Below are 17,164 nucleotides of genomic sequence, written 5' to 3'. Positions count from 1 at the left end.
TGTGCAATTTGATAATCAATGGCTTGATTTTGACTATAATTATTATAATTTTTTTAACGATACAAGTTATTTGTGGATTTCATTTCCGTAAAATTAAAATACCTATTCATTCTTCATAATTTCTTATGTAAACTATTAACATATCAATTGATATATTACTATGTTTTAGCTGGTAAATATATAGAATAAAAGTTGTAAATTGGCATGCTTGACCCTTGGAGTAATTAATGTTAAATGGTCTATCAAAATTTGAAGGGACTCGTTTCTTGTAAATGACGAAGTAAGTGGGTCGATTTGTCCAAGAAGTAGAGGAATCAATGTGAATAAAATAAACGTGTTTGGACTTTTTCTATTGTTTATTTTATTTTTATTTTAATTGTGTTATATTGTTAATTACTGCTTGATTGAAATTGTTAATATATAATTAGTTAAAATATTTCACTTATGATTTTATGATTTTACGATTCAAGTTTATATTATATATTCTGTGTCGTGTCAAAAAAGTATTTTTGACAACCTTGCACTAAAGCATTAATTGAAGTCAACTGGGGTGAGTGGATTCAGTTTATATTCGATGGATGCAATTATAAATTAATTAAGATGATTTGTGTTGGTGATATTTGTAATATAAATTACTAATTTGTCCGTTCTTTTCTTATATATATGTTTCTTTTTATTTTTATTTTATCTTTTTTTATAACGCATTCATTTTATTTTTCTATAAACGACACTACCAGAAATTCGCTCAATAGCAACGGATTTACCGTTGGAATATTTCTGTCGGTAATTTGAGGTCGAAATTACCGACGAAAACTTTTCTGTCCGTAATTCAGTCGGTAGTTACTGACTGAATTACAGACGGAAAATGTTCCGAATTAAAAAAAAGGTGGGTCGCTGACGTGGAGGTTTTGACGGGGTTATTTTTACCGACGGAATCACTGACGAATTCAAAACGATAGCCCGTACAGTGACGTGACCGGTTCACAGTTTAAAATACCGATAGAATCACCGAGGGATTTGAAATGGCAGATCCGAACGGTGATGTGTTGATTTTTCTGTCAGAATCACCGACGGATTTTTCATCTGTGAAACCGTCGGAAAAAGTTAATATATGTCCTCTCTGCTGACCCTCTCCTCCCCTATTTCTCCTTCTTCTTCCTAATCCCAACTCTCCCCATCTGCAAACAACCAACCCCCCCACCCCCCCAAACAAAAATCTCTCTCATCTCAGCACAACAAGTTATATTTCTTGAAGTTTTGTGGTCACAGCATCCGTGTTCTGATTTACCGACGGATTTTATCAATTTTTGTAAGTAATTTTATCTTTTTAAATTTTAACATTTAATTAAATGTCAATTTTATTGTTTTTTTAGTATATGTATTTTGTTAGTAGATGTACATGTTTTATTGTTATTTCTCAAACAAACTTGTAGTATATGAATGTATAATTCTATACCTGTTATGGTTTGTTTTAGATTTTGTAAGATTGTATTTGTTTGTAAATTGTTAAAACTTTATGGAATTACCGAATTACATGTGTTGGTTTGAAATAATTAATAGCTTGCTTAAATGGGCCCGTTTAAAGTTTTATTAATGGTATTGCGGAGTGGTAATTTCTGTAAATTTATACATATTAATTTGTATGGACGTTGATAAATGATAATGAATATTTAATATTTATGATAAGTTGTGATTGGTTTGTTGGATAATCTCGAGGTAAAGTAATATTTTTGCAAGTTTATTTACCTAACTTAGTTAATTAATACATGATGTCATCATAGTTTTATAGAGGTTCGATATAAGTCATAGATGATTGTTCATGGATGTATCGAGATTCACCCCAAGGATTGCGGAGGATTGATTATTGTAACGGGATTCAGGGTTTTATTAATTTCACAACATCTATTCCTAGAAATTTTACTAAAGGCGGTATTAGGTGTCCATGCAGGAAGTGTCAAAATAAAAAATATCGGCATCCAGATGTTGTAATGATGCATCTTCTACACAAAGGGTTTATGGAGAATTATCAGTGTTGGTATGCACATGGAGAAGTATTTATTAGTAAGAGGAGAATGGGAGAAACGGTTGTTGGGTCTACTTCTAGTGCTAGCAACGTGCATGAAGCGGCAAATGATAACACTAATCCTTACAGAAATATGGTTATGGATGCAATGAGAATGAATCAAGGTAATGTCAGTCAATGTCCAATCGTAGAAGAAGAACCTAATGCAGATGCAGCTAGGTTTTTTGATTTGTTGAAAGATTCTGATGAACCATTATGGGATGGCTGCACGAACCACAGTAAATTATCGGCTGTAGCACAAGTGTTCACCATCAAGTCAGATCATAGGTTGAGTGAGGCCGGGTATGACAAGATTATTGAATGTGCGAGAAGCATTTTAATCTGAAGGGAACAGGTTGAAAGAGAACTTCTATGCTGCGAAGTCCATGATGAAACCCCTCAGTTTAGGATACCAGAAAATTGACAGGTGCCCTAACTTCTGCATGTTATACTACCTTGAAAATGCTGAGATGACCGAGTGCATGACATACGGGCATTCCCGTTACAAACCTAGAACTGGCAATGGAAAGACTCTAGTGGCATATAAAAAACTTAGATACTTCCCGATCACACCTAGACTGTAGAGGTTATTCATGTCACCAAGGACTGCTGAGCACATGACATGGCACCAAGCACATGATACGGTTGATGGAGTGATGGTGCATCCTTCTGACGGCGAAGCGTGGAAATGCTTTAGCAGTGTTCATCCTTACTTTTCAGCTAAATCAAGGAATATGCGTCTTGGGTTGTGTACAGACGGATTCAATCCATTTGGGTCATTTGCTGCTCCTAATTCTTGTTGGCCGGTCATACTCACAGATTATAACTTGCCACCGGGAATGTGTATGAGGTCGGAGTTCATGTTTTTATCTATTGTCATACCTGGTCCAAGCAGCTCGAGGCGGAATATAGATGTTTGTCTTCGATCGTTGATTGATGAGTTGGCGCAGTTGTGGTCCTCCAGAGCTCTGACTTATGATATATCGAGGAAACAAAATTTCCTTATGAGGGCGGCTTTGATGTGGACTATCAATGATTTTCTAGCTTATGGAATGCTTTCTGGTTCGAGCACGCATGGAAAACTCGCATGTCCATATTACATGGAAAACAACAAGGCATTCACGCTAGTAAATAGAGGTAAAGCTTCTTTTTTTGACTGTCACCGTCGCTTTTTGCCACTTAATCACAGGTACAGAAAGAACAGAAAAGATTTCTTTGTTGGCGGAGTTGAAAAAAATGTTGCATCCTCGTGTCTTTCTAGTGAAGAATTGCATGATGTTATATCAGAGTACGGTGACATTGTGTTTGGCCTTCAATCAGGAAAGCAAAAGTTTCCTGGTTTTAGTTTGACCTATAATTGGGTAAAGCGAAGTATCTTTTGGGAGCTTCCTTATTGGAAGACCAATCTGCTCCGCCATAACCTTGACCTCATGCACATAAAAAAAACATGTTTGGGAACATTTTCAACACCGTCGTGGATGTGAAGGGGAAGACAAAGGACAACATCAAGACTAGATTGGATATAGATTTATACTGTAACCGTAAAAATATGGAGTTGGTTTATGATGAGTCATGGGTCGCAAAACCAAGAGCAAGCTTCGTGTTAGAGAAAAACGCACAACTGCTAGTCTACAAATGAATTAAGAGTCTGCGTTTTCTGGATGGACATGCATCGAACATATCAAGGCTGGTTAATATAGAGGACTGCAGATTGTATGGAATGAAGAGTCATGACTGCCACGTGTTTATGCAAACACTCATCCCATTAGCTTTTCGTGATTTGTTGCCAAATGGAATATAGGATGCACTCACGGAGATCAGTCATTTCTTCAGAGATATATGCTCCAGCAAGTTGAATGTTGAGCACATTGAGAGGCTTCAAACGAATATCGTCGAGACACTATGCAAACTTGAGATGATATTCCCTCTATCATTTTTTGACTCAATGGAGCATCTCCCTTATACATCTACCATTCAAGACAAAAGCTGGAGGATCGGTCCAACATAGATGGATGTACCCATTCGAACGGTTAGATATTACAATTGCAATGTAATTCACATATAAAAGTATTTTCTATGTTTTTCTTAATTGAAAATACTTGATTAATTCAATGCAGGTACTTGTTTAATCTCAAGAAAAAGGTTAAGAACAAGGCGCATGTTGAGGCTTCGATATGTGAGGCCTATATTGTTGAGGAGATCTCAACATTTATCTCGTACTATTTCGAACCTCATCTGAGAACAAGAATCAATCGCGTTTCACGACATGATGATGGCGGTGAAGTGCCTTGTAGTGGGAACTTGTCAATGTTCTCCAATATTGGATGACCCACACCTAAAACTGCCGTAAGAGGAAGATATTTGTCGGAAATAGAGTTCAAACAAGCACACAACTATGTTCTATTTAACTGTGATGAGCTGAGACCTTTTATTCAGTAAGTTTATATATGTGTAATACTAATTAAACTTTGTTAGTAATATACTGTTAATTATATATATTGTAATATCATACACTCATTATCACTTGCAGGCAACATCGATAATATTTGCTCTCCAATAACTCACAACTGACCGAATACCAGATCTTTCAATTACAAGATGAACAATTTGCCACGTGGTTCAAAACACATGTAAGCACTATCACAAACTCATTCTAACTTATAAAATTACTGTACGTATGCATGTCATTACGTGATTCTTGTTCATTTACTGTTTATTGATGTACATTACATACAAGGTTTATCAAATGGGAAGGAGTGCGCCTAAGTCATTGTCTTCACTAAGCATAAGGCCTGAACGAGTATTTTGTCAATGAATATGTTTTCCATACTGAAGAATACGGGCAAGAAAGAAGGACATATAACAGCGGTGTTTGTGTTAAGGTATCCACTAGTAGTGAGTTAGAAGTTGACTACTATGGTAGATTGGAAGAGGTTGTGTAACTGCAATATCATAACGAGCAGAATAGAGTGTTTTTATTCAAATGCTATTGGTATGACACGACTGATAAAAGAATTAGAGTTGATCCGCACTATGGTCTGGTCAAAATCAATTCAAAAGCCAGACTCCGCAACATAAATGATGTCTTTGTTTTCGCAAAGCAATGTCAACAAGTTTATTACATATACACCCCTTCATTTAGAAAGGATCGATCAAGAGTGGATTGGTAGTCCGTTTTAAAAACGAAACCTCGGGGTCGTGTCGAGGTTGTTCAGGATGAGAACGAAGACACAAGTGTGTGAGATGAAGTCTTTCAAGTTAGTGAGTTGGTTGAACCATATCGAGTAGCTCCTTCGATTGAATTGGAAGAAAATTCAAATTTTCATGTTTTTGATGATAGTCTTGTTGATGTTGACGCAGAGAAGTTGAATGTTGTTTTGAGCTCTAGCGGACAAGCAAATGTCGATGGAGAAGATGATATCCATATTGAAGATTGCGATGAAGGTGATGACTATTTAATTGATGACGAAGAAGAAAATTTTGACTAACTATCAAAATAAAGCCCTGTGTAAAACCCTTTTATTCATGTAATTTAGATTATGGATGATATATTTTGTAACATGAAATATTTATTACTTGAAATAATTACTTGAAATGGCACAATCACCGACATCTATACTGACGGAATAAGGCTGTCGGCATTTCACACAGAGTTCGAAAATAATTACTTGAAATGCCATAATCATCGACGTCCATACCGACGGAATAAGTCTGTCGGCATTTCACAGAGAGTTCAAAAATAATTACTTGAAATGCCACAATCACCGACGTCTATACAGACAGATATATGTCCGTCGGTAAGTTGTCGGCGGGTCAATATAACAAACAAAATTACCGATGGACTGTGCGAATTCCAAAGGGTTGTGCATTAAATGCATCAATGACCGCGTCATCTTGCCGACGGAATTACCGACGGACCACAAAAAATATGGAGGGTCATTAAAAATTTTCGTGTGAAATTCAAAAATTACCGACGGATTTTTGACACTTCACCGACGGAATAAATTAAAATAATAATTAATTTTATATCCATCGGTGAAACCGTTGGTAAAACTGCCATATAAGTTCTAGCGACCGGCCCTTCAGTTCATTTTTTCTTCTCCTCAGTTTTTCACCTTTAATTTCGATTCTTTTCCTCTCCATTCTTCAAAGCTTTCACCTACAATCTCTAGCAAGTTTTCTTGTGAATCTTCATCAGTTTAAAAGGTATGTGTTTCTTCTATTTCATTTTACTTTAAGGATTTTTTTTTTGCTATTTTTTTTGTTATGTTTTTTGTTTTGGTGTATTTTTTGTAATGTAGATAAAGTATTGAATTCAACACATTATTAAAGTAAGCATATTTCATTCCTAAAGTCTATAGTTTTTTTTTAATTTATTAAATATTTTTTATTGTTGTATTGACATAATAATTATTAGTTAATTTGTTGAATATTTATTGTTAATGTTGAATTTACCTTAGAATTAGTAATTGAATATGTTGGAATAATTATTAATTTTACTCTATTAATTGCATGATTTGTGTTTAATTTTTTCCATTTATTTTGATTGTTAGTCTAGAGTTTTTTTTGAATTTATTGTTTTGTTGTATTGGCAGAATTATTGAATAATTTTTTGAATTGTAATCGTTAATGTTGAATTTACCTTAGTATTAGTAATTGAATATTTTGGAATAATTGTTAATTTTACTCTATTATTGCATGATTTATGTTTAATTTTTTCCATTAATTTTAATTGTTAGTCTAGAATTTTTATTTATTGAATATATTTTATAGTTGTATTGGCATAATTATTGAATAATTTGTTGAATTGTAACTCTTAATGTTGAATTTACCTTAGGATTAGTAATTGAATATGTTGGAATAATTACTATAGATGGGGTCAATTGGTTGTGGCTATTGTTAATATGTGCAGGTTTGTGGATTTGGATAATATAAGGGAGGTGCTGTCGAATTTTTTTTTAACATTTGAATTTAATTATATAATTATTTGTATAAAATTGTGTAGATACATAGAATGAAAATAAGAGCTGGTCGCTCACGTATGGTCGCAGCTAGTTCGTCTAGTAGCAATGATGATATTTCCTTAGGTGCCTCTAAAAAAAAGGCACCTACACCACCTGCGCCGTCAACCGATGCTGCCTCTTCCAGTGCTACTTCACAGCGCAGAGGCGGCGTGCCTTCACAGCGGAATCAATTTACCCGCAAGTACGAGGCACTGTGGAAGGACGACCTTTCAATGCAAGTTTGTTAAGGTTTTAGTTTTTTTTTTTTTAAAAAAATTACAACATAATTTATGAAGTAATCACTATTGAATTTATTTCATTTATTTTCAGGTTCACAAACATTGAAGTCGCCCGAGTAATATCATCGGCGTTTAAATCGTCGATGGAGATTTCATTGTTTCAATGGAGTCAGATATCCAAGCATCCTAAATGGATGCCTCAAATCAATGCATGGTTTGATAGGTTTGAAGTTGATGTTAATTTATAATTTTCAGCTTATTTCTAATAAATTATTAATATAATTGTAAATAAATTATTATTTTTTATTTAAAATTAATTATTTATACACAGAACAAATTCTGCTATGACAGTGAGCATAACACTGTTGTGAAGAGGGTGTGGGAAAATCACGCGACAACTAGGTAATATCGAAAACAATACAAGATTTTTTTTAGACAAAAATTTATGTTTTGAAATGTAATTTTTGGTTGCGTGAAGTAGTTTGCGTGATTTTTAGTATGAAGCACAAAAAAGGGCAAAAAAACCGCAAGAGATAGGGGTGTCCAAGGCTGGAACGATGTTGCCGTTTGGAGGGATTTCAAACCAATATACATCCCGAAAGATATATGGCCGCACTATCTTGAGCACGTGACGTCTGAGCGGTTCACACGACGCTCACAGTCCGGTGCTGGCAACCAGAATCGGCCAATTCATGACTCGGTGACAACGCACACTGGCGGCTCCGTTCCGTTTACCGCACATGTGAAACGGATGGTAAGATTAATTTAAATGAAATATATCGTTAAATTAAGTTGTTGTTAATAAATCTTTTTTCATTATAGGCTACGTCTCTTGGACGTGAGCCGAGCCCGATGGAGCTGTTTGTGGAGACGCATATGCGGAGTCAAGACCGCCAAAAGGGGGCGCAACAGTTCGTTGATAACCGTACTCAACATTTCGTAGTATGTTTATTCAACCATTTTATTTTGTAAGTTATTATGTTTATTGAATTGAATATGATGATTACTTTTTTTTTATTTTCAAGAGACCTATAATAATCGGTTGAGGGAGAGATACGGGGACGATATTTTGACCCATCCGGAATTCGATCCGGATTTGTGGATGGAGGTTGGATCGTCAAGTGGACCCGATAAAAATCGGGTTTACAGGCTCTCCAACACTACGGTCGACAACTTGCGGACGGTCCGTAGTGTTTCAATCGTTGGGAGCGCCCAATCAAAGGAGTTCGTGGCCTTGCAGCAACGCACGGCTCAACTCACCGAAAAATACGACCACCTATCAGCGGAGTACGCACAACTCAAAGTGTCTCATGCACAACAAAGAGCGGAGTCTGCACAACAAAAAGCGGCTTATGAACAGCTTCGCGAAGTGGTCATGAACATGGCAACACAAAGTGGAACATGTGCACCTAATCCTTTTTGGCAGTATAACCACCAGCCTCCTCCTCCTCCAGCTCCACCTTTATATTAATTTGTAATAAACATTATTTACCTTTAAAATTTCATTTAATATTTTTTTGAAATACATTCAGTTTGTAATGAATATTATTTAACTTTGATTTTTTGTTTTTGATGTTTAATATAAATTTTATTTGCATAATTGGTTTTTATTACCATTAATTTATATAATTTTATATTATATATTCTAAATAATTTTTTAAAAACAAGTTTAGTAAAAACTATTACAAAGGGTTTTATCAACGGAATGAATCCGTCGGTATTTGACAATAGCATTCACCGATGAATATATTCGGTCGGTATTTCAAACACTCACCGACAGCTTTACCGACGGACTGAATCCGTCACCATTTGACAGTAGCTGCCACAATTACCGATGAATTTACATATGGATATATTCGATTGGTATTTCAAAAACTCATCGACAAATTTACCAACGGTACGTAGCCATCGGTAAATCACGATATCACTGACGGGATAAATTCCGTAGGTATATTTCAAGCGGGAAAAAATTTTTTTGGGCGCGCAAATTTCGTTCGTAAAACCATCGGCAAATGGTTTTTTTGTTTTTCCGACCGATATAACGACGGAATGGGGAATCACTGACAAAGAGAAAGTCGACGGATATAATCTGTCGGTGAAGACGTCGGTAAATAAATCACCGACGAATTGCTAATCACACACCGACGGAATATTTTCGTCGGTAAAACTGTGAAATCTTGTAGTGCGATCTTTTAACTTTTTAATTAGAGGTTATTTTTAAAATTAATACAATATTCCATTATTATAAAAAGAAGAAGATGTCATTGGTTGTTGATTGGCTTAGCTATTGCATGATATATATATCATTTGTACTGGATGATTTCTCATGTTTTCTTAATAGAATGACTAAGTAGCAAGTAGTATAAGAATTAGTTGTTGAAATTGAAGATTTGTGTGAGACAAATGTTGAATGCATAAGGTATGATATGGTAGAGGTATTCATCGCGTGAGCCGTACATCATCGTCCGAAAGAACGTGTCCAAAGAGAAACAGTAGTATCAAGTCAAAAGGGCGAATGGAAAATTATTGTAAAGGAGGGGCTGAAGAGAAAGGTGCTCCATAAACACGGTGACGCCTGTCACCTACAAACCCCTTGTCCCTTCTATATAAGCCCCACAACTTCACCCCATTAGCCTCTCCCTCTCTCTAAGTCACCACTACTAGCACCTGTTCAATTTAGCCTCTGCCACATCTCTCTCTCTCCCCCCCCCCCCCCCCCTCCACTTCTTTCTGTAGTTAACTGTTCTTTATTACAACCATGCAACTTAGTTTATCAACACCTTTTGCTTTTGCAACTTTACGATATTCTCAGGTTGCTATTGTGATGGTACCAGTCCTGTTCTGCTGTTTTTCGCTGTTGCTTCTTTTTCTTCAATGGCATCACCCCAAAGACAAACGCCTACCACCTGGCTCAATGGGCTGGCCTTATATTGGAGAGACACTCAAGCTATATACCGAGAATCCAAATTCCTTCTTCTCCAATAGGCAAAAACGGTATACAGAAGTTATACTATATATACATACCATATATAGCATCAAAGAGACATAGAGCACATCCCTGACGTTCATATAAATATACTCCTACGTGTATAAATATGTTTTGTCGCTCGATTCTCTTTTGATCTCGATAATTAAGCTCATTTTGTAGGTTTGGAGACATATTTAAGACCCACATATTGGGATGCCCTTGTGTGATGATTTCAAGTCCAGAAGCAGCAAGAATTGTTCTAGTGACACGGGCTCATTTGTTCAAGCCTACATATCCGACCAGTAAAGAAAAGATGATAGGACCAGAGGCTCTGTTCTTTCATCAAGGGCCCTATCATTCAAGACTCAAGAAGTTGGTGCAGGCCTCTTTTTTACCCTCTGCTATAAGAGGGTCTGTCTCAGAGATCGAGCAAATTGTCCTCAGACTTCTTCCCACTTGGAAGAGTAACACTATTAATACTTTGCAAGAAATGAAGAGGGTATGTATGTATACATGTCGGTTTCTTAAAAACTAGATTTATCTCTTACTACTTTAACTTTTGTCCCATTAAGATTCTAAAAGAAACGTACTTTTCTTTTCCTTTTCCCTCCCTTTTAGTATGCTTTTGATGTGGCAATGATTTCTGCCTTTGGTGCGAAACAAGACATGGAAATGGACGGGATTAAGCATCTGTATCGGTGCCTGGAGAAGGGATATAATTCTATGCCTCTGGATTTACCAGGAACACCCTTCCACAAAGCAATGAAAGTAAGGAGCTAGCTAGCTAGCAAGGTCCCCTCTCTCTTCAATTTCTGTGGTTATTGCTTCATGCTAAATCGGTGCATGTCTTTATCCTACGTTGTCCTCAAGTGCGCACACATTGTATTGTCGACAAAGTAATGAAGAAATAGTGTATGATGACTTTTCTATATATTAATTTATTGATTTTGAAAAACAAATAACAATGTAATAATCATAAGTGCTGGGTTTTGATGTTTGTTTGAAAAGGCAAGGAAGCTACTCAACGAGACATTGAGGAAATTGATACAGAAGAGAAGGCAAAGCGGGAGACGTGAAGGAGGATTGCTTGGAGTGTTATTAGGAGCTAAAGATCACGAAAAGCTGAATCAGCTTAGTGATTCTCAAATTGCTGATAATATAATTGGAGTGATATTTGCTGCTCATGACACGACTGCTAGTGTCCTGACATGGATCTTGAAGTACTTGCATGATAATCCAGATTTACTAGAAGCTGTCACAGTAAATATCTCCCACGTTAATCTAACTCCATCCCTTTTAATTAACTTTCTCCTCCTTCCATTCTTTTATCATTCTTTGGAACCTGCATTTTACTATTTTGAATGATTGTACAATTGTGTCTAGTTTCTTATGTTTCTACTCTTTTGTCTTATTAACTTGATTTTTTTTTTCGATTCATTTCTTTATTTATTAGTATGACCAATCAATATTGGTCTATTAAAACAATGCCTTGAGCAGAGAAGCTTGCGGCATAGAAAGCAATCAAATCTTAGATTTATCGATTATGTATTGTGTGGTCTGTATCACTCAACCAAAAAATTAATTGTTTGTTGTAGAGAGAACAGGAAGTGATTAGAAGCAAAATAGTAGAGGCAAATCGAGGGCTTACGTGGGAGGATACAAGGCGCATGCCGTTGACTAGCCGGGTACAAATATCAATTTTGGCATATTCAACTTAATTTAGTTTTCTACTTGCTCAATTAACTATATATATATATATATATCATCCTTCTTCTTCTTCTTCTTTTACGGGACTTGAATTAATGTAAGAATAAATAAATAAATAAAAGGAAAAAAAAGTCTTCGTTCTCAAACAAAAGAAACTAGTTTAATTTATATATAACTATAATGTGTTATAATTCTAATTGAAGGGATAAAAAAAATATTTCAGGTGATCCAAGAGACGCTAAGAACAGCAAGTATACTGTCTTTCACGTTCAGAGAAGCAGTTCAAGATGTTGAGTTTGAAGGCTACTTTATCCCCAAAGGTTGGAAGGTTCTTCCTCTCTTTAGAAGCATTCATCATTGTGCAGATTTTTTCCCTCAACCCGAGAAATTTGATCCTTCAAGATTCGAGGTGAGGGCCAGAATGATTAATCCACTTGCGTACGTACACTTAGCTACATACCAAAAACATACATATGCCCATATATATATATATGTAGGTTACCTGTAATTGTATATACATGTGTGTGTGTGTGTCGACCTTGCATACTGTGTTTCTGAGTCACTGACCAAATTTCATGAAGTGGGTCATGCACTGCTACATTCTATCTTGTTTCTGAATGGAAATATAAGGTTAATAATTGCTAGATTATCCTGGTTGACGAGTAATGTCCTTTTCAATTTTGTTTATGTGAATCTTTCCCCTATTTAGATGATCAATCAGCTGGTCATGAAATCTTTTAAATATCAGATCACGTGAGTTGGTTTTTGTAGGCTAGTACCAAACACAAGCAGTGACTGTAGCAGTGTGATGAGTATGGTCCTGTTTGGAATCACATATATGATATATCATCTCTTATTTGTGGAAAAAGATAAATATATTCAGAGCTTATGTAGTTGATGATGATGAAGATGATAGGCAAGGAAATTAAGAGACGATATATAATGGGGTGTAAAATTGTATTTTCTGTGCTGTTGCAGGTGCCTCCGAGACCTAACACGTACATGCCCTTTGGCAATGGAGTGCACTCCTGTCCAGGAAGTGAGCTAGCCAAGCTTGAGATGCTCATTCTACTGCACCATCTCACAACCACTTACAGGTCCCCCCCCTCATACAAACTAATATATCAAGCTCACATCAAGAGTACTAAAAATAAGCTTAAGACATATAATATGAAAGGTTGTCATTATGTTAAAACTAGCATAGAGAAACAACGTTGTGATTAACAATGCTAGCATATTCTCATAGAGTTTGGTTCTGAGTACGATGTTTTATTAGAGAGTTGACATTTCTACTTTCCATTAACTTCGCTGACAAAGCTACTTCAGTCCTAGAGGTCTCTAGATATATCCACAATATACACCCACTTGTAGGGGGGGAAACAGTACTTGCATATATATGTCTACTGATTTTGTTTTGAAATGGGAGATAATGGTCGAGCCACGTAGGTTAGGTTTTCTTAAAAAGGACTTCTGTCTACTGTTGGTCGACTGGGGAGGCTTTGATGGAGGTGATGTGGTGGTCCTCTTGGTTTTCCTTAAGCCGTGGAAGTGGTCCTTGTTCACAGGCAAAAGCCATCGGTCTTAGAGATATTTTTTTTGGTTCAAGTGGATTCGAATAGTGGATACCAGTCTAGCAAAAACAGAATTCAGAATCATTCTCAAGACGCATGGCTTTCATGCACGATATATTTATCTAACGTATACTTTAAGTCTATGGCCTTCGCACGAGACATACACTATGAGTTAGAATTAGAATTAGAGGATCAGCTAGCAGTTGATAATGGCTGAGTGGTGTGTATATATATATAATTGCATGCTTGTAGATTAACGCGCGGATGTCACATACTCCACAGGAATTTGCTTGCATCCTGATATGTCGAGTAAGCTTTATACATGATATATTAATGCATTAATGTGGTAAAGGATCGATATACCGATCGCCATACAATATTTTCTGAGATTTTCATTACCACATGTGCATATATATCCCAGAAAATATTTTAGTCGAAAAATACTTGGCTTCCTCTCGTATCTATATATAACTCTAATCCACATCAACAGCGGCTCTTGGGAAATAGTAGTGAAGCACGCAAATCACAATCACACACACTCCTTTAGTCTTTAGTACTTAGCAAGCGACACAGTTGCCAGCTACGCGGTCTTAAAAATCAAAATGGCTACAAGCTAGCTGTAGAAATTAATTGCTATTGACAAATTAATTCAATGGCGTGTCACCGATGAACGGAGTCAGGATTAGTTGACACCACAAGCTTAATTTCTTCTTAACCTTTAAAGTATGCCACATAATTTCTCTTCTCTTGTCCTCTCTGTTTTGGGATCTACTAACTCTATTTTGTTTTGATATTTTTACAATTAGGACAAAACTAGATCAACATGTGATTTAGAAAAGTAGATCAGATAGTAAAAAATGTTTGTTTTCTCTCTTCATTTCTCTTAAGCTCGAATCTTAAAATAATAATCAAAAGGAGATATTTTTTATGAATATATTTGGTTGCTAATATGAGAGGTGTATTTAAGAGTATTTAGTAGAAAAACTTGTTTTCAAATGACGTACAAATTCATTCAAAATATCCTTTACTGTTGACGGTAAAGAGGGTTGATGTATATATGCATGGTCATAGACTTTAAAATTGATCGATTTTTTAATAAAAAAAATTTAATTTGTTTTCATTTTTTTAACATTAGCATTGCAAGATTTTGAATTCTACTGTCGATTATCTTTACCTTTCTTTGCTTAAACCTCAGTTTTGATTTGTAATTTTGTGGTGCTCTTGGCATGATCAGGTGGCAAACTGTGGGAGACGAGGGTGGTATACAGTATGGCCCTTTCCCTGTGCCCAAACTGGGGCTACCTATAAGGGTGAACCGCAGGAACAAAGCAGCAATATCCTGATCGGATAGAAATCGGATTCTCAACAGTGATCGGAACTGTTTCAATGAGGCCAAAAAAAGCAAAATGGCCCCATTGAGTTTCTTCTTTAAATTTTCCATTTTGTTTGTTTCCCTCTAGTTTTATTTTGGCTGTTAAAAATCGTTGTTGGGGATCCTTAATTTTCTAATTTGATGGGCTGTGTATGGTTTGTTAATATAGGTACGTAGGTTGGCAAGTCAATGTCAAGAGCATCCTCACGTCTAATTCTGCCTTTAATTTGACGTCTTGTAACATATAATTGCTTGCAGAAGAAACGAAAAGGAAGTAATAAAAGAATTGAAAACAGGGAACAAAAGAAATAAAGGTTTGTTTGAACTATGAATTTGAGCTTTTGGACACGAGTTCGTGTATTTCGAGGATCAAATGTATGTGGCTTTGAATGGTGAATGAAGTAGTTATCATGTCCATAGATTTTTTTTCTTTTGCTCCTCTGGTCTACAAAGAACCCAGAGAAAGATAACATTGGCAAAGATAATCAACTGGGTTTGCGCCACGTGGAATTACTGGGTTTGTGCTCGGTAGAGTTCCACGTCGGGCTGGCTGTTCACATTGGAGCAGAGCATGCATGTGATGATAGGAAAATATTCACAGGGAGAGATTCTTTTCGTCGCGTAAAATGTGTGCTTGAAAATTTCACAGGATGAGATGGTGAATCGTGACTTGGAAGGATATTTAAACATGGTCCAGTCCTTGGTTTGATGCCTTGAATCGCCATGGCTTCCTCGAAGAAAATCCCAAAATTACTGTTGACTTTTTTAAAGTTAAAGAATCTAGCATTTTCTTTAAAATCTCTTCTTCTTTTTTTCCATATAAAGCAACACCCAAATATATAAGAAGGCCACCAATTTTGTCACGGATGAAAACAACACCAAAAACAAGCAATAAAGAATTTCTACCAAATAGCTTCACATTACCAGCAAAATATGTGATGGTTTCTCCACCAAGAGAACTTTTAGATATTTACTCCACAACTTTTATCATCTAAAATAAAAAGAATATAAACTTTGACCCCATTGGGAGGCTCATTCTCCACAATATACTTAATCAAAAATCATTTGGAGCCACATCTGATTTGGTGTTCTTATTTTTTCACTATTAAAATTAGAGTTCATTTAACTAACATACATGAACAACTTTCACATGCACAGAGTCATCAAAAATTAAGATTTATATATTGAAATCTTCTCCTTTAGCATCATCTTATTCATTCTCATCAAATTTTAATTGTTGATTCAAATCCATTAAGGAACTAGAATCATAAAAAATTTTAATTTTAAAATCATATTCATCTTGATAAAAATGTTGTCTCCAACTTTGCTTCTGCCTATTAAATGAGTTTTTAAAGCTAACCATAGATTCATGATTACTCTTCTGACAATTCTTTAGTTTTTTCTCTTCATCTCCACTAATTGACTGGGTAACTCTTCAATTAGGCTCTGAAATTGCATCACCACTAACTAAAAAGTCAATCGTGCAATTCATCTTTATATATTTTCTATCACCAGTTCTTGGACATCTTTTTTTTTAGGGAGAATTTTTTTTATCATCTCCTACATGAGCACATTTTATTCTATGATCACCTCTTAACATCATTGTTATTCAACAACACACAACAACTAACCATCAGAAATTACAAGGTTCTTATATCAACTGATGCAGACATAAACAATACAAGAAAGACAACAATAGCTACAAACAAAAATCCTAATTTAAATTTTTATTACTCTAATATTTTCTCTAATCAAAACTCAATATCACAACTCTTTTACGTAACTTATATACTAGAAAAACCATTATAAACAAAGTTAAAAAAATAATAAAAGAGTTCAAACCAAATAAAAAAAAATTAAATCAACTAAAAAAAATATAGTAAATCTCGAAGAGTATATTCTAAATCTTATTTGAAAGCATTCCCCACATGAAATAGCTATGAAATTCTAACACTATAGCAAACAATGACTCTAAAATCTAGTATAAAAATCTCAATCTGTTAACAGAAAGAAAAGATGTGTGTTAAGAAAAAATCTCCTTTTTTATTCTTGGTTTTTATTTTTAAAATTGTAAAATAGACTTTTAAAAACAGAAAATAGAGAGTAATAACAGAAGAACTAATAACTATATCGACAGCGACATAAAAAGTTAAAAAAAATGATAAAGTTAGCATGACTGGTTAAAATCTTGAAAAACGTTTTGTGAAAACTTTTATGATAAAAAAAAGGCAACAGGCGAAGT

General features: G+C 35.3%; 1 protein-coding gene across 2 annotated transcripts; it reads left to right on the top strand.

Moving 5' to 3' along the window:
* Nucleotides 1-9,672: 9,672 nt before the first annotated feature.
* On the top strand, nt 9,673-15,250 carry LOC7468629 (abscisic acid 8'-hydroxylase 2). 2 transcript variants are annotated; one of them, XM_002313389.4, is made up of 8 exons: nt 9,681-10,298; nt 10,453-10,771; nt 10,891-11,040; nt 11,281-11,532; nt 11,868-11,957; nt 12,203-12,388; nt 12,958-13,076; nt 14,785-15,250. In XM_002313389.4, the coding sequence occupies exons 1-8, from the start codon at nt 10,063-10,065 to the stop codon at nt 14,891-14,893; spliced, it is 1,461 nt and encodes a 486-aa protein (XP_002313425.4). In that variant the 5' UTR covers nt 9,681-10,062; the 3' UTR covers nt 14,894-15,250. The 2 variants fall into 2 exon arrangements, with proteins under 2 accessions (XP_024464204.2, XP_002313425.4); XM_024608436.2 differs by lacking the exon at nt 11,281-11,532 and having other exon boundaries at nt 9,673-10,298.
* The last annotated feature ends 1,914 nt before the right edge of the window (nt 15,251-17,164 follow it).

The sequence above is a fragment of the Populus trichocarpa genome, chromosome 9 (assembly GCF_000002775.5).
Source record: "Populus trichocarpa isolate Nisqually-1 chromosome 9, P.trichocarpa_v4.1, whole genome shotgun sequence".
NCBI lineage: Eukaryota > Viridiplantae > Streptophyta > Magnoliopsida > Malpighiales > Salicaceae > Populus > Populus trichocarpa.
The sequence above is the reverse complement of the archived record's forward strand: the minus strand, read 5'-3'. Positions and strand labels throughout refer to the sequence as shown.

What these genes read in the sequence shown, in the direction of transcription:
- LOC7468629 (XM_002313389.4), top strand. Translation starts at nt 10,063, where the DNA reads ATGCAACTTAGTTTATCAACACCTTTTGCTTTTGCAACTTTACGATAT. An exon ending in TTCTCCAATAGGCAAAAACG is followed by an intron (nt 10,299 to 10,452) that starts GTATACAGAAGT and finishes CTCATTTTGTAG; the next exon opens with GTTTGGAGACATATTTAAGA. An exon ending in ATTTACTAGAAGCTGTCACA is followed by an intron (nt 11,533 to 11,867) that starts GTAAATATCTCC and finishes TGTTTGTTGTAG; the next exon opens with AGAGAACAGGAAGTGATTAG.